At 30.2% G+C, this 25,769-nt stretch overlaps 5 protein-coding genes across 13 annotated transcripts in view; 4 read left to right on the top strand and 1 right to left on the bottom strand.

The window, feature by feature from the left end:
• Nucleotides 1–4,644: 4,644 nt before the first annotated feature.
• LOC141528050 (uncharacterized) lies at nt 4,645–8,973 on the bottom strand. Of its 2 annotated transcripts, none has more exons than XM_074243889.1 (3): nt 8,817–8,973; nt 4,910–7,914; nt 4,645–4,843 (listed from the first exon to the last, which is right to left on the bottom strand). In XM_074243889.1, the coding sequence occupies exon 2, from the start codon at nt 7,858–7,860 to the stop codon at nt 6,130–6,132; it is 1,731 nt and encodes a 576-aa protein (XP_074099990.1). In that variant the 5' UTR covers nt 7,861–7,914; nt 8,817–8,973; the 3' UTR covers nt 4,645–4,843; nt 4,910–6,129. The 2 variants fall into 2 exon arrangements, with proteins under 2 accessions (XP_074099990.1, XP_074099991.1); XM_074243890.1 differs by having other exon boundaries at nt 4,910–7,881; nt 8,817–8,971.
• Nucleotides 8,974–9,094: 121 nt separating this feature from the next.
• Nucleotides 9,095–11,360, top strand: LOC141528052 (uncharacterized). Of its 3 annotated transcripts, none has more exons than XM_074243894.1 (7): nt 9,095–9,231; nt 9,319–9,443; nt 9,777–9,962; nt 10,078–10,127; nt 10,609–10,713; nt 10,882–11,104; nt 11,222–11,360. In XM_074243894.1, exons 3-6 carry the CDS (start codon nt 9,875–9,877, stop codon nt 10,996–10,998), a joined length of 360 nt encoding a protein of 119 aa, XP_074099995.1. In that variant the 5' UTR covers nt 9,095–9,231; nt 9,319–9,443; nt 9,777–9,874; the 3' UTR covers nt 10,999–11,104; nt 11,222–11,360. The 3 variants fall into 3 exon arrangements, with proteins under 3 accessions (XP_074099995.1, XP_074099993.1, XP_074099996.1); XM_074243892.1 differs by having other exon boundaries at nt 9,103–9,231; nt 9,319–9,372; XM_074243895.1 differs by lacking the exons at nt 9,777–9,962; nt 10,078–10,127 and having other exon boundaries at nt 9,103–9,231; nt 9,319–9,372.
• Nucleotides 11,222–13,915, top strand: LOC141528051 (uncharacterized). The gene is made up of 5 exons (XM_074243891.1): nt 11,222–11,367; nt 11,487–11,528; nt 11,671–11,809; nt 12,142–12,322; nt 12,702–13,915. Exons 1-5 carry the CDS (start codon nt 11,285–11,287, stop codon nt 12,959–12,961), a joined length of 705 nt encoding a protein of 234 aa, XP_074099992.1. The 5' UTR covers nt 11,222–11,284; the 3' UTR covers nt 12,962–13,915.
• An 11,597-nt stretch (nt 13,916–25,512) lies between these two features.
• Nucleotides 25,513–25,769, top strand: part of Nca (neurocalcin homolog) — a 118,700-nt gene continuing 118,443 nt past the window's right edge. The window contains exon 1 of one of the 2 annotated variants that reach the window (XM_074243964.1): nt 25,513–25,642. The gene's annotated coding sequence lies outside the window, so the exon portion shown is untranslated. Of the gene's footprint in view, nt 25,761–25,769 lie in introns of both variants that reach the window. The other variant, XM_074243962.1, reaches the window with a different exon arrangement.
• The window catches only part of LOC141528102 (neuronal calcium sensor 2), a 70,671-nt gene continuing 70,414 nt past the window's right edge, over nt 25,513–25,769 (top strand). Inside the window, exon 1 of one of the 5 annotated variants that reach the window (XM_074243972.1) lies at nt 25,513–25,642. The gene's annotated coding sequence lies outside the window, so the exon portion shown is untranslated. Of the gene's footprint in view, nt 25,761–25,769 lie in introns of all 5 variants that reach the window. The other 4 variants (XM_074243969.1, XM_074243966.1, XM_074243968.1 and 1 more) reach the window with 4 other exon arrangements.

Below are 25,769 nucleotides of genomic sequence, written 5' to 3' on the forward strand. Positions count from 1 at the left end.
TTTTTTTAAATGTAGTATTAGAAAAAAAAATAAAAAAATATCATAGAGCTTCCTTCTATTTTTTATGTTAATAAAAAAAAAAAAAAAAATTAGGAAAACAGTTGACCCTGATGAAGACCATTTCTACAACTTCCCACTAATTCCATACCTAGGCACTTAAAATTGCATTTATGACGTTTTTCGAGCTCTTCAAGCTTTTGAAAAAAATTTTTCGATTTAATTCAATTAATAAAAATTTTTAAAAATTATTAAAACTCGGCTAATGTATGAAAAATTTTTTAATATATATTTGATAATTTTAAGAATTTTATAACAAATAAATTGTAACAAAAAAATTTACATTTAGAATTTACAAAAATAACAAATGTAATTTTATAAAAATAATATTTTTGTTCAATAAAATAAAATATTATAAAGTGAGTGCTACGGTCACTGAAATTAAAACTTTACATGACTTAATTTGTTACAATAAAATATAACTCAATTTTTATCATGACAGTTATGATAAATAATTATTATTGAAAAAATTTTATTCAATATTTTTATACATTTTCAATCAATATATTTTTCAGTATGTTGAAATTTATTCTAATTTATATTTCACTGAAAAAACAAATTTTTATAATATTACAAAATTAGCGCTTCCGGAGAAATTATTTAACTAACTTCATATATTGTATTTATTAAAAATTATATACTTATAATAAAAACAGTAATAATAATAATGGATTTTTCCGCTGTAGAGACTCCCTTGACAGTCTGAGAGGAGTGCGGGCGATCGTTAAGCAGAGAAGAGACTAAATTTACTGCAAGTGGTGCTGATAAATGCGCTTCTTCCAATTTCAAGTGCTCGTAACTATCAACTTGCTCGGAGGAGTGTCCCTTTGCCGGAATGTCGACTGACTCTTGGCCTTTAGCGAGTCCGCGGTACAGTCGCTTAACAATTGACCCAGGCTGAATATTGATATCTCGGAGGTAATGATCATAAGGAGGTTATCGCCTGAGTGGACAGGAATCACAGCAGGCTCAGTCCCTGTCAGTATAACACCACTGGCTTAACTGGTGAACCTGGAATTGTTACTTACACCCTTCACTGCTCCTCTTTGCTTTTTGCCTCGGTTTTTACGTACGTAATGCTTACGTCGTTGTCTGTTAGTTGGTCCAGCTGGTGCACCTGGATTTTTAGCGTCGAAATTATGCAACTCCAGCACTGCGATACGGTTAAGCCTGGGCCTTGCGTGACTTGTGGGCTGCCGATTGGGTCGTTGGAGCTCGACGATGAGCCAAATTACGAAGAATTGCTCGTACAATATACCTGGGAGGCCCTCGACGAATCATTGGTCGTAAATGGCCTGTTTAGAATAGTTTTTATTAATTATTTTTATTTTTATTATATTTTAATAATGAATTCTAGTGACCTCCAGTTTAATTATTAAGATAAAATTTTAGATTGATATTTTTTTATCATCAGGTGTTTTTGGATGAAATTAAAAAAATAATATTTTATTATTAGTTATTTTATGAACTAATTAAAAAAATAAAAATGTTAATAGTAGCTATGGTATATTTGAAAAATAAAATTTTATAAATTTTGAGTGATTAGTTTTTATATTAAAATAATTAAAAAATCTTAAAATAAAAAAAAATTCATTATTAATTTGGTGTTATACCTTTCTATTTAATTATTTAAAATTAATTAATTAATTAATTACAAATATAATTAGTTCTATACGGAATTAGAATCAAAATTTTAAAACTTTAAAAATTTTTTAAATTACTCCTTATAATGTGCTGTCGTTTGATGTAAACAGTCTTAAAGTATTATGGAAAATATGAGCTGCAATAAAATAGCGCCACCTATCTGAATAAAAATTTTTTCACAGATGCATTTGGAATTTTACTCCATCGGGATTCTGGGTTAATGGGATTATATCCAATCAAAAATCTTGGCTATCGGAATCTTGGTAATTAAAAATCTTGGCTATCGGAATCTGGGCTATAGGAATTCAAGTCATCGGAACCTATGTTATCGGTTATTTAAGTCATCACTTTCATGGCTATAGAGGTCTACCCCCCCCTTACCCGCCGCGACTGATAACTGATCGATCGGTTGTGACATCGATAATCAATATACGACAAATCGATGCTACTGCCCTAATAGCCAGCGCTTTCTCAGTAAGTGTTGACTTCCAGCAGTTACGGTTAATTTATACATCAAGTTGGCGGTAATTCTTCTCTCAACAACAGTTGTAAGCAAATTGACGGAAATCTACGGCCGCAACTTGAATACAAGTTAATAATCAAATTTGTAGTTAAATTTTCTTTTAACTTTACTACAATTTGAAGGAAATACTTGTAGAGCAAGTTTTGACGTCTATTTGCAGAGTAGGTTATAGGTAACTAATAGGTAATCGCTCGCTTTGCCAACTCTTTCCGTCAAGTTTGCTTCAAATTGCGGACGTAGATTGACAGTAAGTTATAGGTAAGGTGGCTATCAGGGTGATAACTTCGAACTTGGCTGTTAAGAAAGACCTACGAAACAGTTATACTTTCTGGTTGTAATTTGTTTCTAAATTTTACTATTTGTTTATTACGAAGAAAAGCGAAACAGTTCATTTTAAGTTTCTTTTGATTCATTAATTTCTTTTTATTTTTTTTTCACGAAAGAAACGTAAAGGCCCGTAACTTGTTTTGGTCAAAAATTCAAAATTTGGTTAATTACGAAAAAATAGTTAAGCCGATGATTTTTTTTTTTTTTTTTTGGAAATTCAAATTTATTTGTTACGAAGAAAGTGACGATAATTAATTATATTGATGAAGTCGAAATTTTTGTTGTTAGGAAAATAAACGCGACCTAGAACATTTTTTTTTCTCTTTGTTAATTTTTTTTCAGAATTTGTTAATACGAAGCGGCGACATTTAATTTGTTTTGTTGAGAAATTCGAAATTTGTTGTTACGATACGATAAGCGAAACGATTATTTTTTTTTCTTTTTTTTTTGTTAATTTTTTTTATTTATTATGGCGATCATAAAGCGAAGTCACTTATTTTCCTTAATTCGACATTTTGATTGTTAACCGAATAAATAAGAACTCATTAATTATAATTTCGATCGTATTCAGATTGTTTTTTTTTTTTTATCATTGAACAGTCCGTGCGTATTACTTGTTTTTTTTGCTGTCTCAATTTTTTTTATTATTATTCTCTGGTGACAAAACTAGTCCGCATCGATTTCTTTGCTCGCTCTACCAATTCTAGAATCTCTTCGACGTTGGCCTGCCGCCCGACTACGATCAATTGCTGACTCCGAACCGTGGAACGTAAGTTCCTGGCGCCCAACAGTTTCCGAACCAGGTAAGCCAACATTTAGGTGGAGCTCCCCGGCGCTGTCGACGCCAGCCCGTGAAGAAAAACCCATCATAATATATATATGACAAGAACGTAATTATTGATAAATGTTGAGAAAGTGTATAAATAAATAAATAATAGTTTAAGTTGAAACAAATAAAAAACAGTTTGATTTGAATATTTTACATAATTAAAAAAAAAAATTACTTTATAAATAAAAATAAATTATTTCCCATTAAATAAGCGATTTTTTTGTTTTATTTTATTAATCAATATTTACATATTTTAATAAATAAAAACAATAAATATTTTGAAGAAGAATTATTCTTATTTAGTATAAAAAGGTTGTATTTGAATTAGATGTATACCCTGACAGCCATATCTTTCTCGGCAAGAACTTGTACTTCAGTGATTTCCGTTAAGTTGTCGTCAAGTTTACGGAAAGTTCTTGCCATTCTCTGTTTGACTACAATATGTGTTAAATATGCACTATATTTGTGCAAAATATAAATATGCAAAATAAACATAAATATGCAAAATATTTGTGTTAAATATGCACTATAAGTTGTCGGAAATGTACGACCGCATTTTGAGGGAAAGTTATAGGAAAGTCTTTTCCTTCAAAATGTTGCGGTTAAATTGCCATCAACTTTAAATAGAAAATTGCGATCAACTTAACCACAACAATTGTTAGGTAAACATTTTCTAGTAAGTTGTATATAAGTAATTTCACTAAAAAATAGGTTAGAATATACGCAAATTAAGTGATGATAAATTATGGTTAAGCATATAATTATAACAAGAATAACATTCTTATATCATAATGTATTTATATTGATATCAATTTACTTTAATATAATTAATATATTTTTCTATTATGCAATAATATAGAATAAGAGTAAATTCGGAATCCACAAATTAGTCTAATTAACATTCCATTCTCAAAATGAAAACTTCGTGACCAATGATGGGGTGCAATAAAATATAATTTAAAAGTATCAGAGTTAATATTAATAAAAAAATAAATAAAAAACGTTAACTTGAAATTGAAAAATTTCAAAATTAATTAAAAAAAATATTTAATTGATTTTTGGTCATATATGCTTAGTTTATTTAAAGCATAATAAATGGTAGATAGTAATAAAAGTTACTCATGATTCTTTTAAACATTTATTGTTATTATTAATATTATTGTTATTATTACTATTATATTATTAGTATTATTTTTATAATAATTAGGTATCTTTACTCAATAAATTCTTAAATAATTATCGTAGTATTTATTCTCACAAGAAATACGAATGATTGATTTTATTTACGAATTATAGTAAACATAAATATAATAATCATAAAAACATAAATAAAATATATATTATACATGCACCAATGAAAATATTTAACAGATTAAGAGAAAGTTGCAATAGACGTTCCGATGATTGTTGTCAGCATCAGCAATACTTCCTGGAAAAACCGTCCACGTTGATGATTCCTTTATCTGAAAATGAAGTTCATAAATAATTATTGAATATGTAAAATGCTAAAATAAGAATGAAATTTATACCTTATTTTTTGTCTTCTATCAAATTTTATATATCATCTGTTAATTTTAAATGATTATTTTTTGATATGTGGAATGTCTGGCTTCCTTTTTGTTGAAATCAGCATGTAGATTTCTGATGGACTGTATTCTTGGTAATTTTAATTTTAATTCTTGGTAAGATTTGAAACGTGATAGTGTACAAGAAAATTTGCAATTGAAAAACAAATATTTTACTAGATTCTTGAATAAAAGTTTTTCTAAAACGTCAATCTTTTTGATCCTACTTTTATTAATAAATGTCTAATCATATAAATAAATGATAAATAAAATATAATATAATACCCTAAAAGAAATACACAGATAAAAATTTACACTTAGTTCAAAGATAAGAATCTTAAATCAAGAACACCATTTTGTAGAAAAAGAATTTCTGGAGAGAAGAGAAAAAATACTTGATCCAATAGATAATTCTTGATTCAAGAAAAATTTCTCAGCTTAATAATTTCTCTTTTCTAGAAAATGGTGTTCTTGGATCAAGATTCTTGCTCTCGATTCAAGTTGAAATTTTTATTAGTGTATGTATGACTGAATGATTAAGTAGGTAATCAAAGTTGAGCATAATAAATTCGAATTTTTAATAATTTATTTCTAATATATAAACAATAAATAACAGATTCGCGATTGAAGGCTGCAGTTAAAGATTTACTTAGATATAATGAACTGTTATAAATATCTTAAAAATAGATTGCTTCATTATAAGTTACACAACACTATAAAACTGCTGCAACATATGCATTATTTAATTGTTCATCGTTTACATCCTTGTTTAAGAAGGGCTTGTTAACCCACATTGGCATCAGGTAACATTTACTTTTTATTTCATTATATGTAATAATAACAGCGCAAGAGTCATCGAGAGAGGTACATAAAAAAACTCCAAATTTAGTAGAAGGTTGTGCTGAGATCGTGTAAAACGGTTGTAAGTTCTCGAAGAAATATACAGCAAAATAATATTCCGTATTATAAGAAATTATGTTTTTGGTAATACCAATTCGATTGTCATTAGTAATTATTGTATTGTCGGTATTTTGAAGAGAAAAAAAAAAAGTTGGTGTTTGCAAGCTTTCATATTGAATTGATGTATTTTCTATTGTTCTTGGTATAGGGCCACAATTATGAATTTTAGAAGCTTTGAATTTTTTGATATTATTTTCAACTGTGTCGGGAAATTGAAATTGCTCCTAAATTCTATGAAAAATTTGTTGGAGCGGCTTCTCCGGCTTTCTTACAAAATCACGATATTTTGGCATACTATTTTCATATGGAAAAGCTGATACCGAGTCTAAAGGACCATATAATTTATAATCAGAAACTAGATGTAAAAGCCCATGTGCATTGTACGTAAGGTATTTTAAACCATAAACATTTTCAGATGAGTTGTTTAATAATACCCGCATTGATGAATGAAGTAACAAAAAGAGATTATACTGATTATCACAAATAACTCCTCGGAACACGACAATAAATGTATATAATAAGAGTTGACGAAACTCGGTAGCTTTAAATTTACTAATGTGATCTAACTCCCGGGGACTTCGGGCGAATTCACGTGGACAATATAGTTGAAGAGTTATGAATCGGTTGTTCAAAATATTCAATTTAAATGATTCTAATTTTTTTGGTAGACAAGTCCTGGATACTATTGCCTCAATAGTTTTTTTCACCACACCTAAGCACACTAAATGCATATAGTCGAATGATACACTGTTTACTAAATCTATTGAAAGGTCGTGTAAAGCTGATTTGCCTTTATGGTGATCTACATCATTTAGCAATCCATACTTATCATTTGTTCGTAACTTAAAATTTATACCTGGAAAACGTTTTGAATTTAAATAAGTGATACCTTTAACATGACATTTGGAGCATGGGTATTCTGTATTGTGACCGTAATGACTTAAAACATATGCGCGAGCCGGAGCGTCCGCAATAAAACAACGGAGTTTAATTGGAATTTTCGTTTCATTATATTTTATACCCCCATTTTTATCGATTAAATTGACTTCTTTAACAAAATTCGAAAAAAAATCAATGAAAGAATTTGGTTTACTCGGCCCTTTGTACATGCCAACGAGCTCTGGTTTACTATATTCTAAATTTACAACGCGAAATTGAATAGGCCACAATTGAGTTTCTTTATTCAATTCTGCCCCGTCAGTACTGAAATCTATTAATAATTCAGAAGGGATTGATTCTAATGGTACGCGGTGTAATATCGACTGCAACATTTTTTCTAAGCCAAGGTGTAAATATTCTCCTGGAGCGATTGTTATAGTATCAATTTTCTTACGTGGAGTCTTCAATAATGATCGACTGTCTTTCGGTAATAATTGCAAAAGTGGATGAGCCCGTAATACATTTAGTATTGCATTACTTTGAGCTTGATTAATATTATGATCAATAATACATTTGGCAAGATTTAATTGTAATTTATCGGCAAAAGGCATATTTTCGGTTAAATTGTTTACGTTCATCGTCTCGTTTTGTTCTAAATTACTGCTTAATTCTGTTTTGTTCGTTTGTTCAATGTTATCCGCGATATTATCATTACTTTCAATATTGTGAATTGATTTTGAAACAGATTCATCAATGCTTATATTATCGAAAAGGATTTCGCCGATTGTTTTATCGGTATTAGGAACATCTAATTGATTATGTATAATATTACTATTCTCAGTAACTGAATCAATAATAATATCATTGATACTTTCATAATTATTTTCTAACAATGAGTCAGACGGTTCATTTGATTTTAAATCGATTTTGATTGAGCTATTTACACCACAATCTTGATTATAATGTAAGTGGTAAAAATATACTTTCCTCATCTTGCGCTTCCGATCGTTTGATAATTCATCCCACCGTTTTCTAGTGCCTGAACGGTTATCAAAATGAAATTTAAGTGGGTCCATGTTCTCAAAAAAATGATTGACCTGGAAGTCATACAATTCCTTAATAGCGTTCGTCTAAAAAAATAATTATACATGTATAAAACAAATAATATAAAAATTGAATTATAAAAAAAGGAATCTTTGTTAATTTCAAAAACTATACGTCTACACTTGTTTAAAAAGAAAGTTTAATATCACAATGACCGAAGAGTGCATTTAAATAAATACAAAAAGAATCAGCGTTAGTCAGATTTACATTTATAAAAAATTCCGTAATCAAAACAATTTATTAAACAATTTTAGTTCCAACGGTAGTTATAACAATTTTCTATTAAAGAAATATAAATTCCGATAGTAGAAAACAATTTTCAACAATAATAAGCTGCAATTGTCCACTTGATTTAAAGATTTTAAAGACCGAGCTTACTTTCTTTTATGTTAAACTTTTTTATTATACTAATAAATTCTTTATTTTTTATTAATCCTTCTTTCCATTGGACTCAAATAGTTAATAAGCAACTAAATTGAATGCCTAATTAGTTATAAGAGTGTAGACGAATTTATCCATTTTACATGATAATAAAAAAAGAAATTTTAAAATGTAAAATTTATCACGTGCATCTGAAAATAAATGTTTCGATGTGAAAATCATTTCGAATTTAAATTTTGAAAAATAAGTCAAATTTATAAGATTTATGAATAACTGACAACTAAATAAAAGAGAGGTTAATTACATTTTCTTTACTATTTGCATGCACGTTTTTTTTTTTTTTTTTATTTAAGTCAGAATAAATTCAGACAATGAATACAATTTCTTTAAAAAACTTAATTAAATATTTACCCTTTGTTAAATAGTAATTTTAAATAATAGGATGATTACTATGTAATCATATAACTTAATAGGTTACAGCTATAAAAACATGATAAATTTTCTTACCATTTACACCGTGCAAATTAATAATTATAAAAATATTTACCTGAGACCAATGAGAAATATAAATATATTTCTTCACATAAAATATAAATAGATCCTTCTGTAAGATTTTTTATCAGCTTACAACGTAAGAAAATCACAAAATATGGTGTAAATCATTATAAATTTTGATTGTGTGTCTGTGTAATATCAAACACTTATAGAGCGATGTAACACGGCGGATATTTACGCGTCGCTTACAAGTTTATATAGTGGCGTCATACCGTCACGGAAGGCTGTGCGTGTGTGTTCGTGTGTGCGTGCGTGCGCGCGCGCGTGTGTGTGTGTGTGTGTTTCTATCGGGACGCAATACACATACAACCGGCAACTCAGAAAGATTGCGCAAACTTGCATCTCTTATTCACTACCATTGATTTTTATTAGTTAGACATTATTACTTACAATTGTAACCTTTAAAGGTTTGTATAAAATAATATAGACTGTATCAATCTAAAATAAACGTTTGTTAACTTTGATAAATTTAATAATTTAATTTTTATTTACAGTATTGAACCAGCATTTGTATTAGGAAGTGACTTAATAACAAAATTAAAATGAAGGTTAGTTTCACAGTATTATTTAAACATACATCAAGTTTTGTATATAATTATGTCCAAAAACAAATATAAAGGTTATTATGAAATTGAATTATTCATTAATTTTTATATTTAAAGTTAACCTACATAAATTATAAGTACTGTCTTCATGTATACGTTACGTATATGGGCAGGTAGACAGGGGCTGACTGCCAGGTAGATATGTAATGTCAGTGGCAGGTACTTAAATTTATGATTCAATCTCAAACCTTTTATATTCATAAAAGCATTACCCCTACAATGCCTTTTTAACAAAGAAAGTAATTTCTTACATTACTTATTCCATTTTCTTCAACGAATTCGAATATATTTTATTAAAAAACATTATAAATAATCATGATTTAAAAAATTTTTTTTGTTATTTACAGAAATATATGATCATGACCAAAGATTTTAATTACAAATTAAAGTTTAAAAAAATACACAATTTTGTAAGTCTCTGATTTTGAGCGATCAATTGGGTTATATGATGCATTTGTCTACCATTCTAAGAATTGCAACTCGAGCACGACAGCTCGTTGTAAGAATGTGTAATTATAAATGTACAAGTACAGGTACTAAAAATGTATGAGACGTAACCGTCAGAAATACAGTTTTGACATTATTTTGTCATGAAATTAGAATACAAGTTACAGAATACACTGAACATATAACAACTTTTTTTTCTAGAAACTTTAACAGAGTACCTATGGAGGACAGATTGTCTATCTTCTTTGAGTGTGCGCTATAAATAAACATTTAGAAACTCTCTTTCAAAAACTACATGTCAGATTAATCTTCGAGTTGTATTTTAAATATTCAGTTGCAGATAATAGTATTCATAACATAAACCTGTTTCCTGGCTTTCCCTTCTCTGCATAAGCTTATTTATTTTACTTTTCTTAATTACCTATGTTGTTCATAATTTGTTTTCTCGGTTGCTTTTTATTTGCTGAAAATTTTTTACAAACATTTATTCTCCATGCGATTTCGATATTAGTGAGCTATATTTTTTGGATCTTTGTCAAGAATTTTTTACTTTTCAATCTTGTTGACTAAACTACATTCAAAATTTTTGCATAGGATTTTTTTATTGATGTATGGCAATATACCTATAATAATGGCTTATTCACTTTTCAAATATTATTTTTCCATAATTTCTTTGATTGCTTTTTTTTTGACGAATTCAGCACTAAAATTTTCGATGATTCTTCATTTTAGAACAATAGTGATCAGTTGCGATCACAAAGTCCGGTTTTGAGTTCGGAAGCTGTTAGAAATATGCAGGTACTAATGTCACCCAGGTCATCAAGAACATCTCAGCAGGTTTGTAATGGTTTTATGATAAAGTAAAAGCCCCACATGTATTTGTATATATATTTACAAATATAGATATACAAATGCATGGAATGAGTAGGTACTGGTGCATGAGCCAATACTAGAGCTTTTGCCTTATAATAATTGTTTATAAATGAATAATATTTTGATTTTTAGAACAATAATTCACGGCCAGTGACTCCTGTTCAGTGGCCAGAACGTGCTCTTTTCTTACCCTCACTTTGTAGGACACTCTCATCTGACTACATTGAAAGCGGTATAAAGTGGGGGTAAAAAAATCGCACGATCTGGCCACACTGCTCCTGTTTTGAGTGGTGCTGTCAATGAAAATATTGAGATGCGAACCATGCCAAGTCCCTCGAGAAGACAAATTGTGCAGGTCTTTGTAACATAATATAATTCTTTATCATTTTTGTAAACCTAAATATTTACGACAAGAACGCTAAAGACATGTGCTTTTGAATGCATCCAACTTAATGATTATGTTTATTTTCAGATTTCTAATAATCTTTCAGCGAATGGGTCAAAGCCGTTAAAAATTATACCCTCGTCTGCTGTAATGCCAATGAAAGATGCTTGTACTATACTAGCAACTCTTTCTGATCTGCAGGGGAAATTAAATAAAATTAATAGTACTCAGAAGTAAGTAATTTGCTTAACAAAGTATAGCACTTAAAATTGATTTTTTATATGCTGAACGCCTTTAAAATGGTTTCAAAATATGAGTATATTTTTAATTATTACTTCTTTTACTTATTTAGCGTGATACTGCAACACATGGAGTGTCACAACAAGCGTCTTGCGTAAGTTTAACAGTATATTATAAATAAATTGCAGAGAAGTTTTCTTTTAAAGAATTAGTAATGATTAATTATTTAATTTATTTACCATTTTGGTGCATGAAAATACGTATAGCTCACATCTTATGGTTTTATGTTGTTACAGAAATATTGAACAAACTCTAGGGACTCTTCGCGCTACCAAAAATAATTCGGGGGTTGTTAAGCCTAAATCTGTCCTGTTTCTGACGTATCCTGATTTAAAAAAATACGACAAGGCTACACTTGAGGAGAAGAATGAAATGGTAAGCTCGTTGTTTATTCACCCTGCGTGTTTAGTGTCATGACGTCTCGAATTTTAATTACCTGACCCGTCGCTGTAAGTATCAGGTATGAAGGGTAGAGGTATCTTTACCCTTCATAGTATCAGGTGTCCCATAATTGCTTGACATGGTAATAGTATTTTCAGCATATTGTTTCGGCTGTCCACTGTTAATTTCCGACCCAACAGCATACACTCTTCTATATTTATAACCATCATCTATGACGTATTTGTCCCATTTAGTATCATTTTTATTTATAAAATCTTTTAAAAATGTAGAACAAAAAAAAATTATATTATTTATTTTCATTACAGAGAACATGGTTACAATTCCATTTTCGACGTACCGACATTTTCGAAAATACCCGAGAAATATTACAGCAAAATAGATTGATCTCGGAAGAACTAATACTAAATTTGGTTTGGATTGGGCATCGAACTGAGGGTGATGAAAAGTTTCCGCTGCATTCCAGGCGCCTTACTTATGATTTAAGTAGTAAGTATGCATTGATTATAAGTGGGTCTTTTTATGCTTAAGAACTTTAATTTTTATCCAATGCTTTTTTCTTTTTTCTCATTTTAAGTCTAAGCTCTTCGATTTGGAGTTTTGGTTATAAATTTCGATAATTTGACATGTAATGCTTCATATGACCTTTCTAAACCCAATACGTATCCTGCTACTTCATTTAACCAATTTACCTTCATCAAGCTGTAGAATTTTTGATTTCTGTGACCATCATAGAGCTGTGATTCGTTTTCTTTCACTATTAATTGACCGCTCTCAGTATTTTTCCGTTATTTTTTGTCATTGACTAGTTTATCAATATCATGTAAATTGTATTAGACTTTTCATTGTTAATATTCTTTTTTTGCAGAAGCTTTATTGGAAATGTATCCCAACAGCACTGAGACTGATGTAAAGAATGCTATACAAGAAGCATTGAAGGCTGGGAATTCCCGCATATATCAACGCTGCAAAAATAAGAAACAATCTGAAGGTCCAGCAGCCAAGAAAAGAAGAACAAGTCTTTCTATTTTAAATAGTACTTGGATTCCAGTAAACGAGAGCTCAGATGAAGAAAATACTAATAAAAGTACAAAGGAAAAGGCTGATAATGCAGATGAGACTGCATAATTTTATTTATATATTTAATAAGAAAATGAAAATTTGGCAATAATATATAATAATAATAATAATAATAATAATAGTTTTCTGTAATAAATTTTCATTTGATATGAAAGCTATTTGTATTTTTTTTTCTTTTTCTAAATTTTTCCACAAACTTTTCCAGATTTTTATTTGTAATTTGTAACGGGTAATTTTTGAGTGTTTATTCTTTTGAGGAATAAACGCTGAACGACTATGTACGATACTGCGACACAAAACGCCCCCTCGCTCGAATCTGAAGCTCGCCGGAGTCCAGGGTAAAAGGGGGGTTAAACAACAATATACGATCCGAAATAAAACCAGCAGAACTCAGTTACTTATAAATAAACTATAAATAACTACGTCTAAATAAATAAACTCAAAATGTCAACAGGTTATGATAGAGAAACAAAATATTCATTTAATTATCAAAATCAATTCAATAGGTTAACGAAAAAGGTTACAATAAAAAAAAAAATACAAAACTCTCGTAGTACAATTTTTGGTTATCAAACCTCAACGACTAAATCTAACGACAATAATACAAAAAAAATGACTTCATGACGTCGGTCAACGCACGCGTATCACGACCCGATCAAAACTGGTCTGTACAAAACAAACTCTCACTCATTCTCACTCTCGTGAGCGTCAAAATCGCGAACTAGAACTCCAAAAACTGGTTACCCGTTCCCCAGGAGACTAGCCGTCACCCTGGGCCTAAATCTCTACCCCGAGAGCGGATGGAGAGTATCCTCTCCGCTCCCACCTACACGGCTTGTGATTACCTACCGGATTTTCGACAGAGGGTCAAAAATCCGGGGAAGTCAAATCTTGTTGAGAGTTCAAAAGGTACTTACCAGTGTTCTAGACGAACCAAGGTAATGTCCCTCCAGCTGTTATTGGTGGAAGAATATTCCCTCGATAACACTCTGTCACAAGACTCTCTTTTCCGTGCAAAATTTTTGGGCTTTATCATTTTCCCAAAAACTCACTTACAACGAACCAGAATAATCGTTTTTGCCATCTATACGGTGTTTACAAACTATCAATTTATTTGGTATTCTTTCATTCTATATTCATTCGGTTCGTCAAATTCTGAGTTTTACTTTTCACTTTGACAATCAAATATCAACAGATTACATACAATTCGACAGAATACATTCCCATACTAAAATTTGCTCGGGACTTAGAAAATTCCTTTTATAAAATATTTTTCTTTTAAATAATAATCGTCATTTCTTTCATTTTATATCCATTCGCCGCTTTCCCATACTAAATCGGCTTGGGACTTAGAATAATTTCTTTTATAAATTGGAAATTTACAATAATTTGTTTCCAAAATTAATTACATTAATTTTCTTTCAATAAACTAAAGAAATATAATCACAATAAATAATCGTCGTAAACAAAATAATACTTTTATAACTAACTAATTATTAACCCGTCTAGATATTCAACATTGGTAACTAAACTATCAAACGATATTAATTAACAAAAAATAGTTTTAGATATTTATAATCAAATCTAAATTAGATAAATAATATTTTCACAAGTTTTTAGTGAATAATACTCTCAATATCGTAAATTATCATTATTAATAATTAGAATATCAATATTGCACTCATAAACAATAACTTAAATAAAGAAACCGGATTATTTACAACGTTAAATAATAATTTCTCGAGAAAATACGCCCGTCGAAGTATCAGGCGAACATGAATAACGAAGAGTAGGTAACTGCCGTCGTTTCCCTCCTTGTCCCTTCTTCCGCGCCCTACTCCTCAGCTGTCCTGCACTAGCCATCGGCCCTCTCTCTCCGACTCAGTCCCACTTCCCTACTCTAGACCCTTTTTCCGATATCTATGGGTCATAAATTTAAGCATTATCGTGCAGCGTCACCTATTTAAGCATTTAAATTTAATTGCTAGTCGTCCAATTATCTATTGTTGGTAATTAGTTATCGACTCTAAGCGAAAAATTCGCAGTCCGCCATATTGGTAAAAGTTATCTCCAATTTAAAGAAAGTTATCGTCAAGCCTTGCCCGTCAATGCTTACTGTCAAGTTACCTTCAAAATACGGTCGCACATTGACGACAACTTAGCGATACAATTTGGCCGTAACTTGCGGTCTGTATGGCTGTCAGGGGGTATAATTTAAATTTTCTCCACCGCCAGTTACCTAACAAAATTTGCCTTACCGACAGCTAATTTCTTACTTGTGATTTACAAAACTTAGAAGACAGATCAATTGTCGTTCTTTTGTAATTTTTCATGGGTTACAGTTTAAATTCTTTCATAAATATGATATTGAAATGTTTTAATGTGTGTATTTTATTACATTGAATTTACTATTATTTGACCTATATTGAGTGTTATGTATGAAGTATTAAATGTATATAACTTGTTAGAGAGCAAGTTACTTTTTGTATTCCTTTACAATTATTACATTGGCGACATGTCCGTTCGGATCACTCAGATGACCCCGCAAGGAGGTCATCTGAGTGATCCGACGGGAAATGAAGCCAATTATTAGAATGTGAGTATTTAAGAGTGATCTTTCAAAATCTAATTTAAAACAAATAGTCGATTTCATCTCTTAAAATACTCAATCAATTTAGAAGGCGTGGTTATTTGTCTCTCGAAAGCTCCCACTATTACAAATAATTGAACGAGTATCAAAACCCCTCGTTGTGTATTCTTTAAATTGTTAGTCCGAACCCGCGTAAAAAAATTTATATATGATTGCATATACTTATATATAATTATATATTATTTATATGTAATTATATATTATTTGCAATGCTTTTCAATGATTCGTACTGGTCAAGAATTTTACGGAAAATGGAAACATTGAAATTTGGACAACTCTAAGTAAAGAAATCACTATGTAAAAAATTTATATAAATATTATGTTGGAGATGATAAAAAAATTAGTTGTCTAAAAAAGGATGATTTAAAATTTCGATAGCAATAAAGGTAGTAATGTAAAAATTTAGTTACCAAAAAAAAATGGAATTATTTTAAAAAAGATAAGCATAAAATTATAAAATTTAAAAGCAAGATATCTGTGAAATTAGACAAACCATGAAACAAACACGTAAAATGAGAGATATTTAAAAAAAATGGAAAAGACTAAATTTAGCCAAGTCAATAAAAAGACAATTGAAAATATAGAAATATAAAAAAATTGATAGTTTTAATTATTCGTAAACTTAAAAAATAGCCATCACTAAATATATACCAGTAAATTTAGATATCTTTAATTTTGGACATCTCTAAATATTTACAAATGTAAATTTTTACAATTTATAACGAAGACGATTCAAAACGTAGTATACTATAATTATTAAGATTATAATTAAAATTATAATTTTATGATTAAGATTATAATCATAAAAAATAGGCGCTAAAAAATTTTAAATAAAAAAGATAACTAAAAATTAATTAATTTTCCTGTGACCGCTGCTCCAGGAAGTTGTAGAATTATTTTTGATCGATTATCTTTTAATTTAAAAAACACACTAAGATTTTGCTTTTAATCTTGGTGAAAAATATTTTCGAAGACCAGGAATTGCCAACAGCTCCTGTGACCGCTTCTCCAGGAAGTTGTACAGTTATTTATGATCGATTGTCTTTTAATTTTAAAAACACACCAAGATTTTGCTTTTAATCTTGTTAAAAAATACTTATGTGGACCCGGAACTACCCGACTAGAAATTTTAATGTAAGACCTATTGGGTCCTCATTGGGCTGCCTAATAGGGACCCCAAATAGGGATGTCACGCAAAGTCCTATATGGCCCTCTCAGGACCCAATGGGGGAAACCCCATCAGAACCCAATCCAAATTTTTAAAGAAAAAATATTATGATCTTCGAAAAGATTAAAAATAATATAGGATTAGATACTCATGTTATGTTACTCATTAGACTAATTTGAATTGAAACGAAATCATTAGTCGGAAAAATCCTTGTCGAGAGTTGGGCTCGAACTTGCGTCCTTAGGGTCCTTAGTCGTTCACGTTACCGCTGGTCCAAGCAGGAATACTGATTAATTCAATCGGTTAACTGACACATTATTCATGCTATGCTCAAGCTTTTACAAATTGTTTTTTTTTATTTATTAACTTTTCTGGCGTGAAAATGCAATTTTTGTATAAATTAAATAGAAAATTTTAAAATAAAAAAAAAACTTGACTGAAAAATCCAAAAAAATTGAAAGAATCAAAAATAAAATTCCTTAAAACTGTCCGATTTGATTTGGGATCCTCTTTATGCTAACATAAAGAACTTTTATTTTCAAGATTAAAATTTTGTTGAAATGCATATTATTTAAAAAATTTTTTTATATGGATAAAAATTTAATTATGAAAAATACCGATAATGAAAATTTGTTTTCAATTAAAATTTCTTTTCATACTGAGAAAAAAAATTTGGAGTATGAATTTTGTTTCAGCAACATTAAAATGTATTTCAGTCTAAAAACTCAGTATTTGGATTTAATCGATTTAAGCACAGAAAGAAAAATTTCTTGACTGGGGAACAAAATTCTTGGCTCAAGAAAATTTTTGGGTACCGGAAAGAAGACCGAAGCTTGTTGCTCGAAGTAAAATTTTTTCTCGAAATTCTATTCTTGGTGGAAGTAATTTTTTAATAATTCAAATCATCATAAATACTTGATACAAAAAATTTTTATCGTTGATCAAGATTTTTAGATACCTTAGGGAAACAGCGCCACCTAATTTAGCTGAGAAAAAAATCTTCCCATTTGACATGTTAATCAATAAAAATATTAATGAAAATTTACTTCTATCAAGAACTAAATTTTTTGTAGCAAGAGGCAGAATTTTCTTAAAACAAGATTTTCTTGACTTAAATAAATTTTTTTGGATCTAGATATGTATTTCTTAAAGCAAGGGAATTAATTTTGTTGGAATAAGTGAAAATTCTTGTGTCAAAAAAAAAATTTTTTTTTCAATGTTGGATGAATTTTTTTCTAATTCTTTTCTATTCTTAACAAATAATTTTTATTTTTATTTCTAATTAATTTATGACAAATATATTCTAATAATACACTAGTCACAAAAATTAAGGGATATAAAAAAAATTCCAAATTTTTTGGTGATTTTCAGCGAGCTGTAACTCCGAGGAAAATGATCGCACAGAAAAAAAAAAAAAAGCAAATTGTAGCTCCAAGTGTCTAGTTTTTAGATATGACCATGAAAATTTTTTGTCATCGTCAGGTCTGGAGAAATCCTAAGAAAACTACTGAAAAAATTTTTCGAAATTTTTTTTCGTCTTAAAAAGGTCTACGGGCTTCAAAAAAATTTTTTCGATTGTTTCGTTTAAAAGCTCTTTTAGTAAATTTAATACCCTTTAATTTGACGTAATCAAAAAGCCTGTACGATAATTTGCCGCGGAGTTATCGTCAATCAAAGCAAAAAAGTTTTTTTTGACTTTGGAAATAAATAACTCTGGAAATAATGACCGTATAGGAAATCGAAGGAAGGTTTTGAAAACTACACAATATTCTCTATAAGAAAACGTAAACCGCTTTTGAAGAAAAAATTTTTTTGAATTGAAAACTCGGACTGAAAAAAGACAAAAATTCGCATAATTAAGGATATTTGGATAACTTGGTATAACTTTGGATAAAATGGATGAACGAAGGATATCGTTGGTAATTTTTAACTTCAAAGTGTCCCCTAAAATCCCTAAGAAATTCAAAGCGCTGCGATTTTTTGTTCATAGTGCCCAGAAGCTTCAAATTCTGTGTTTTCGCAAAAATCACCATTATGAGCAATTTTGTGATTTTTATTCATTTTTCCATTGAAAAAAATTTTTTTCAAAATTCTTTATTTTTCGATCAAAGAGATTGATTTTTCAAGAAATTTGAAAAAAAAAAATTTCAATTTTTTCGAAAATTTTTTCGAAATTTTCTCAATTTTTTCGACTGTTGTTTTACCGCCGGCATTAGCGTTACCCAAAGCGTACCACGTGGAGGTTGCTCGGTCGGATTTACGCTTCTCACACACACGCGCGCGCGCGTGTGTGTGTGTGTGTGTGTGTCTTTTTTTTTTTCAAATTTCTTGAAAAATCAATCTCTTTGATCGAAAAAATAAAGAATTTTGAAAAAAAAATTTTTTTCAATGGAAAAATGAATAAAAATCACAAAATTGCTCATAATGGTGATTTTTGCGAAAACACAGAATTTGAAGCTTCTGGGCACTATGAACAAAAAATCGCAGCGCTTTGAATTTCTTAGGGATTTAGGGGACACTTTGAAGTTAAAAATTACCAACGATATCCTTCGTTCATCCATTTTATCCAAAGTTATACCAAGTTATCCAAATATCCTTAATTATGCGAATTTTTGTTTTTTTCAGTCCGAGTTTTCAATTCAAAAAAATTTTTCTTCAAAAGCGGTTTACGTTTTCTTATAGAGAATATTGTGTAGTTTTCAAAACCCTCCTTCGATTTCCTATACGGTCATTATTTCCAGAGTTATTGATTTCCAAAGTCAAAAAAACTTTTTGCTTTGATTGACGATAACTCCGCGGCAAATTATCGTACAGGCTTTTTGATTACGTCAAATTAAAGGGTATTAAATTTACTAAAAGAGCTTTTAAACGAAACAATCGAAAAATTTTTTGAAGCCCGTAGACCTTTTTTAAGACGAAAAAAATTTCGAAAAATTTTTTTCAGTAGTTTTCTTAGGATTTCTCCAGACCTGACGATGACAAAAATTTTCATGGTCATATCTAAAAACTAGACACTTGGAGCTACAATTTGCTTTTTTTTTTTTTCTGTGGGATCATTTTCCTCGGAGTTACAGCTCGCTGAAAATCACCAAAAAATTTGGAATTTTTTTTATATCCCTTAATTTTTGTGACTAGTGTATAAGCTCACACATCTTTGGGCGATTAATTTTTTATATAAATAAATGACTACCTAAATTTAAAGATTATTTCTTCATGTATCTACTTACAGTTTGGGTTAACCTAATTGGGTTCTACTACGAGCCCAGTTAGGAAAACCCATCGATGCAATATTTACATTACGTTGAGAAAATCATCTTCGGTCCCATACAGGTCTCACTTGGAAGAACTTAGCAATTTTATTTTTATTTTTCGTTGGGTTATCTCTCTTAAGTTCCACCCAGGACCCTATTGGGAAAAAATTAATAAAAATGATAATTTTTACGTTGGGATTGCCCAATTGGGACTAATTAGGTCCTTATAGGGATTTCCCCATTGGACATGCCTCTTCGGGACCCAATCAGATCCAGATGTATACCCTGGGTAATCCCAAAGTAATTTCTAGTCGGGTACCAACAACTGTTACCAAGTATTAGTACCAACTATTAATAGTTAAATCACAGGATGAATTACAAATAATTGAATCGACATTTAAATCATAAATAACTATCGCTAAAAAATATCAAACCCAATTTACGACATAAAAAATGAATCTTTCAAATTTCTTCACAATTTTCGGCCTGATTAATTTGTGTTTAAAAGTATAGCATTGAGAAAACTACGTTGAATGCTGCCAATCGTGTGAAAATCGCTTCATTCATTCAAAAGTAGTTGCAGTTTGAAAATTTTAAGAATAGTGTTTTAATAAGAACTTCTACGAGTCTTTTGAGCTCGGAGAGCTCAAAAGCATAGAACAGCTCACTCAAAATAACACATAAATTGTATCTTTGAGCTGGAAGAGTCCAAAAACGTCATAAGTGCAGTTTTAAGCGCTTAGATATAGAATTAGTGGGAAGTTGCAGGGATGTCCTTCAAGGTCAACCGTTTTCCTAATTTTTTTTACACGGGTGATTAAGTGGATAACTTTGTTGCATTTAATGAAAATAAAAATTTTGTATTAAGTTTTGACTGTACTTTTCACAAATATATGTAGGTGACATGAAGTTGACCGGGTAGTGGATATATATATATATATATATATGAACTTAATATCTGGTTGCTTCTTCAATAAAAAATTATTGAATTTCATTCGCAATTTCGAATGTCTTTCAATTATTTTTAATAAATAATTAATACTTGATATCCGATTACTCTTTGAATAAAAAGTTATTAATATTAATTCATGGTCTTGAATAATTTCCAATTTTTTTCTATCAATAAATAAAACTTGATATAAATATTTCATTTTCTTGATTTTACCAGTAATTTATACAATTGAAATTAGTTTAAGCCGGTGAATTTTTTCTAGTCTTATAGTATTAAAAATAATGCTGGTCATCAGGAGTTTCGGGGGACTGCAGTGGCAATGGAATTAATAAATCGTATGCCAATTAAAATTTGTAATAATTTGATTTACTAAAATTTTATTCTAGTCGAGAAATGATTTTTCTGCAAAAAAAGTTACAATTCTCTTAAAAATATGGCGGTTGGTGAATTGGATTCAGAATTTAATTCTGAGTTAGTGGAATTTTTCAATTTATCCACCATTAAAAACTTCATTTGTTATAAACAAGAAAAACGAAGATAAAAAAGGGAGTCTCCGTTGTGTAGCCATTATTTAAAAAATATATCTGAAATTTGAAAAAAAATCCTAAAAGAGGAGAACATTTTGGTGACATAAGTCTTGACTCCTGAAGTTGTAGCTCCATCATTTATAATTTTAATTTAACATTGAAAATTGGGCTCCACACGGCCGTTTCGGTGTGTAGCTACATGTCTGTTACTTGAAAAGCTATTTAATCCTATTTAACTCTCAACGGACGATTAAATAGAATAAAAAACTTATAATCCCGAAGTCTTTTTAATTCTATTTAATTCTCCAAGGAGAATTTAAAAGAATGCATTCAATTTTTAATTCCTTTTAATTCTCTTTTTTAACCAGGGAATACTCAAAGATTCCGATTGTAAATTTGTGGACTAAAATATGTTTAGTATCAATAAATTCTAGCTCAAAAATACAATTTGTGTGTTATTTTGAGCTCTCCGAGCTTAAAGAAATAACTTTAATACGGACTAATAATTTTGGAGTAATTTCGAAAAAAAAACCTTTTTCGGTTTTTTTTTGTCAACGATAACTCACGAACGAATAAACCGATTTTGACCGAACTGACGGCGATCGACGTGGTTTTCTGGTGTTAAGAGCTAATCAGTTTTTGGGATCGATCGGTAGAGCCGTCCAAAAAAACCACATTAAAAAAAATTTTTTTTGTAGTTTTCTTGAGATTCCTCAAAATTTACCGGTCCGAATCAGTCCAAATTGTATGAAAAATCTAAGTTTACTCAAGCCCATTCGAATGGCACTACTCGGTCAGGCTGTTCAAAAGTTATGAAAGGTACACATACATCCATACACCCCCCCCCACACACACACACACGCATACACATTCGCAGCGACAACATCGCGGTGGTAGTCAGGGAATCTTCTTGTGACCTTGCCACTCCGAGATTTGATAAAAACTCGATTTTTGCAAAACGAGGTAAAACCAATAACCCCCCCCCCCATATATATTGTAACCAGGGGGTTTTGCCCAGGTCCAGTTAGCTACCCCTTTCCTCTTTAGAAAGGGCGCCACTGGGATTTTAGACACGGTGTCCCAGAAACCGGGGAAGCATGTGAGGGAAAAGACAGGGTCGTGAGAAGTCCAAGAAAGGCTGTAAATAAAACTGAGAAAATTTTATAACAAATTAAATTGATTTATTCAATCAAATTACAAACTTAACAAATTTTCTTATAAACTAACTTAATTGTGAGAACCTCTCACCTATGCTGGCCCTTGCCAATTATTCTTATAACTAAATAACCAATTTTCTTAACCTCGTCACTCCGACGGAATATCTCAATATCTCAATTTCCTCGTCAACCTGACGGAATACCATAAAATACCAATTAATTACCTCGTCAACCTGACGGAATACCAATTAACATTATTTACTTCCTCAACCTGACGGAATACCGATTAAAACCTATTCCCGACTGCGCCCCCGACTCGGGCATCTATACAACGTTTCTAAATGCTCACTAAATTCCATACAAGAATCGTCCACCGGACGCTAACTCAATACACACTTTCTCTAATTACTCAAATTTCTCCGAGTTACTAATTATCTAAATTCCTTGAATTTTACGCTTAACATTTCTTTAATACCAATTACCAAATTCACTAATTTAATTCATTACAAAATTTATAAATCAAAATTATTCAATTAAATTTATTAACTATTTTCAATAAACTAATTTACTAGATTTACTAAATTAATTAAATTCAGCCCAACGGCCTAGAATTAATTTTACAACATTTCAAATTTCAAATTCTACAAATTTAACAAGCCTCATTAAATATTCAACTTACATATATTCCAAAGTGACCTTGACTATCTAAATTACACAAATGCTTCTACTATTTCAACTTAATCAAATAATTTTAACTAAATAATTTCCCATAACTAAAAGGCTTGTAACAAACTAATTAATTGATGTTTATGAATAATTTACTTATAAAAGAATCTACTAAATTAAAAGTGACATCTGAGACAATAGCGATCATTAATTGACAAAATTTTATTACAGTTAATTCGGCCTCTCAATTTTCAAATTCAAGCTTGGCCTGAAATAATTGTAATAATAATACCTGACTTAACTTTTACAACTCTCCAAACGTTGAGTGATGTCCTGGTGGAAACTGGCGAAATCAGCGGCTGGTTGGTCTCTCTCTCGTCTTCAATGAACTATCTGACTCCAAGTAAAGGGTTCCCAATTCCGGATCGTACATTGACTTCCTTCTTGATGGTCCTAAATCTTGATGACAGAATTTACTACACAGCACTACACTGACTCACTGTTTTGCCAAAAGCCTCAATGTCTCAAAGCGTCCACTGACTCAAAAGCCTGGCTCAAAAGGTGTTACTTGTTCCAAGGGCTGGCTCAAAAAAGCCTCGATGTTTCTTTTGTCGGCTCTTTTATAACCCTCAACTCCGAGTTCTCGAACTTTCTTATTGTCAACCCCGCTTCGTTTTTGGGGACAGCAGTGGGGACTTTCGATTTGCACGCCCGGTGACAAGTCTGAACTACTTGTCAAAAATCGAACGGTAAGGGAAAACCCTCATTTATCGTGGCGTCAATAAAGTGGTCGATAACGACCATGGGAAGTTCAGTTTTCCCTGTTACACTATATATATATATATATTGGCCGAGATGAATTGCATGTGATCTGAGACATTTCTTACTTCACTTCCCTAGGGGTGTAATATACTATTTTTGCTCGACGAGCAGAAAGCGTCATCTTTCGGCCCGCTGTGCTAAACGAAGTTGCCACTTTCTGCCTCTCTCATTAAAAAAAAGAATTCAAAACGATTTGATTTTTAATCATTTTGAATACTTTCTAATCCTTTAAATCCTTTTTAATTCTATCTTTTATGGGCATTTAACACGTGAGATTATTTTAGATTTTTTTTTTAATAAGCTTCGTCGAGAAAAAAAATAGCATACACTCCTCGGGAAGTCAATAAGATAGCCTCAGATCGCATGTTTGTTGGCCGAGGCTTTGCCAACAATTGCATCTGCTCTGAGACATTTCTTACTTTACTTCCCTAGGGGTGTAATATACTATTAATAATGGTTTTCTAATCAACTTGGAGGTCCAAATAATTAAATACAACTTGAAGCAACATTGCTTTTTCTATCAATTTTACAGTTAAAATTACCGTAATTTTTTATTAAAAAATTACTCCAACTTAACAATAATTTTTTTACAGATTAAAAGTTGGTTAAAACTTAGATTGGAATTGCGGCTGTAGATTAACGTTAAGTTACTATGAAATTTCAACACATTGTATATAAGTTTTACTGTACAAGTCTTGAAGTGAATTTAACGTTAACAGATTAAAATTTATGGTTTTTCAATCTTTTTTAATTCTCTTTTTTAAACAGGGTTTAAGAAAAATTTCATTTTTGTTTATGAATTTGATAACTGGACAATAAATTACTATTATAGAATGCGCAATACAAATTTTTGTATGAAATCCTTATCGCGGAAACATTCAGGGAAGCTTCTAAGGACTTCAAATCGTCAACATCCGTTGAAAACTTGATTTTCGAAAAACGGGGTAAAACCAATAACTTCCTCACTTTTAAAATTTTCAATTTTCTGAGCGAGAAGTTAAAAATAATTGATTTTTTGACCCACCCTACTGATCAGTATTAAAGACACAATTAATAAAATAATGTTTCTGAAAATACATGAAGTATTACCTAGTCCTAAAAACGATAAGTCAATGCATTAATTGATTCAAACTACCGTAATAGATCCATTGAATGCTTTAAATTGAATTTAAAGAGAATGCTTGATAAAATAAAATAATTTAGTATGATATAATATATAAGATATAATATTGATGCAAGAACATCCTATTCATAAGTACATCCAATTTACACATTCACTGTAAGTGACAGAAATGTGTATTTTGATAAAGAATAAATATTAAATATTAAATTAATAATGTTTAAAAGTAATAGTGACAATATGAATTTGGCGCGTATGAGTGTTTCTTTAGCAGCTCACTCTATATTAAGTCTCGCACATTACTAAGCAAAATGTCAATATGGCAGCCACTATAATGTTTGTACAACGAGTTGCTGTGTCGAAAATATTTTGAATACGACGTTTTTTCGGACGATCGGTCGACAATACTAATTTAGGTTAGTAGGATAGAACCGCAGGAAAATATTTAAGGTTGTTTAGTTTTCATCTGTTCAATATTCGACTATTCATGTTTTTTCATTTATAAGCGTTTGTATTTATCTCGCAATTTAAACAGTAAGTAGA

This window comes from Cotesia typhae, unplaced genomic scaffold (assembly GCF_013202065.1).
Source record: "Cotesia typhae breed Kobodo isofemale line unplaced genomic scaffold, CoteBio_Ctyphae contig_42, whole genome shotgun sequence".
NCBI classification, from domain to species: Eukaryota; Metazoa; Arthropoda; class Insecta; order Hymenoptera; family Braconidae; genus Cotesia; species Cotesia typhae.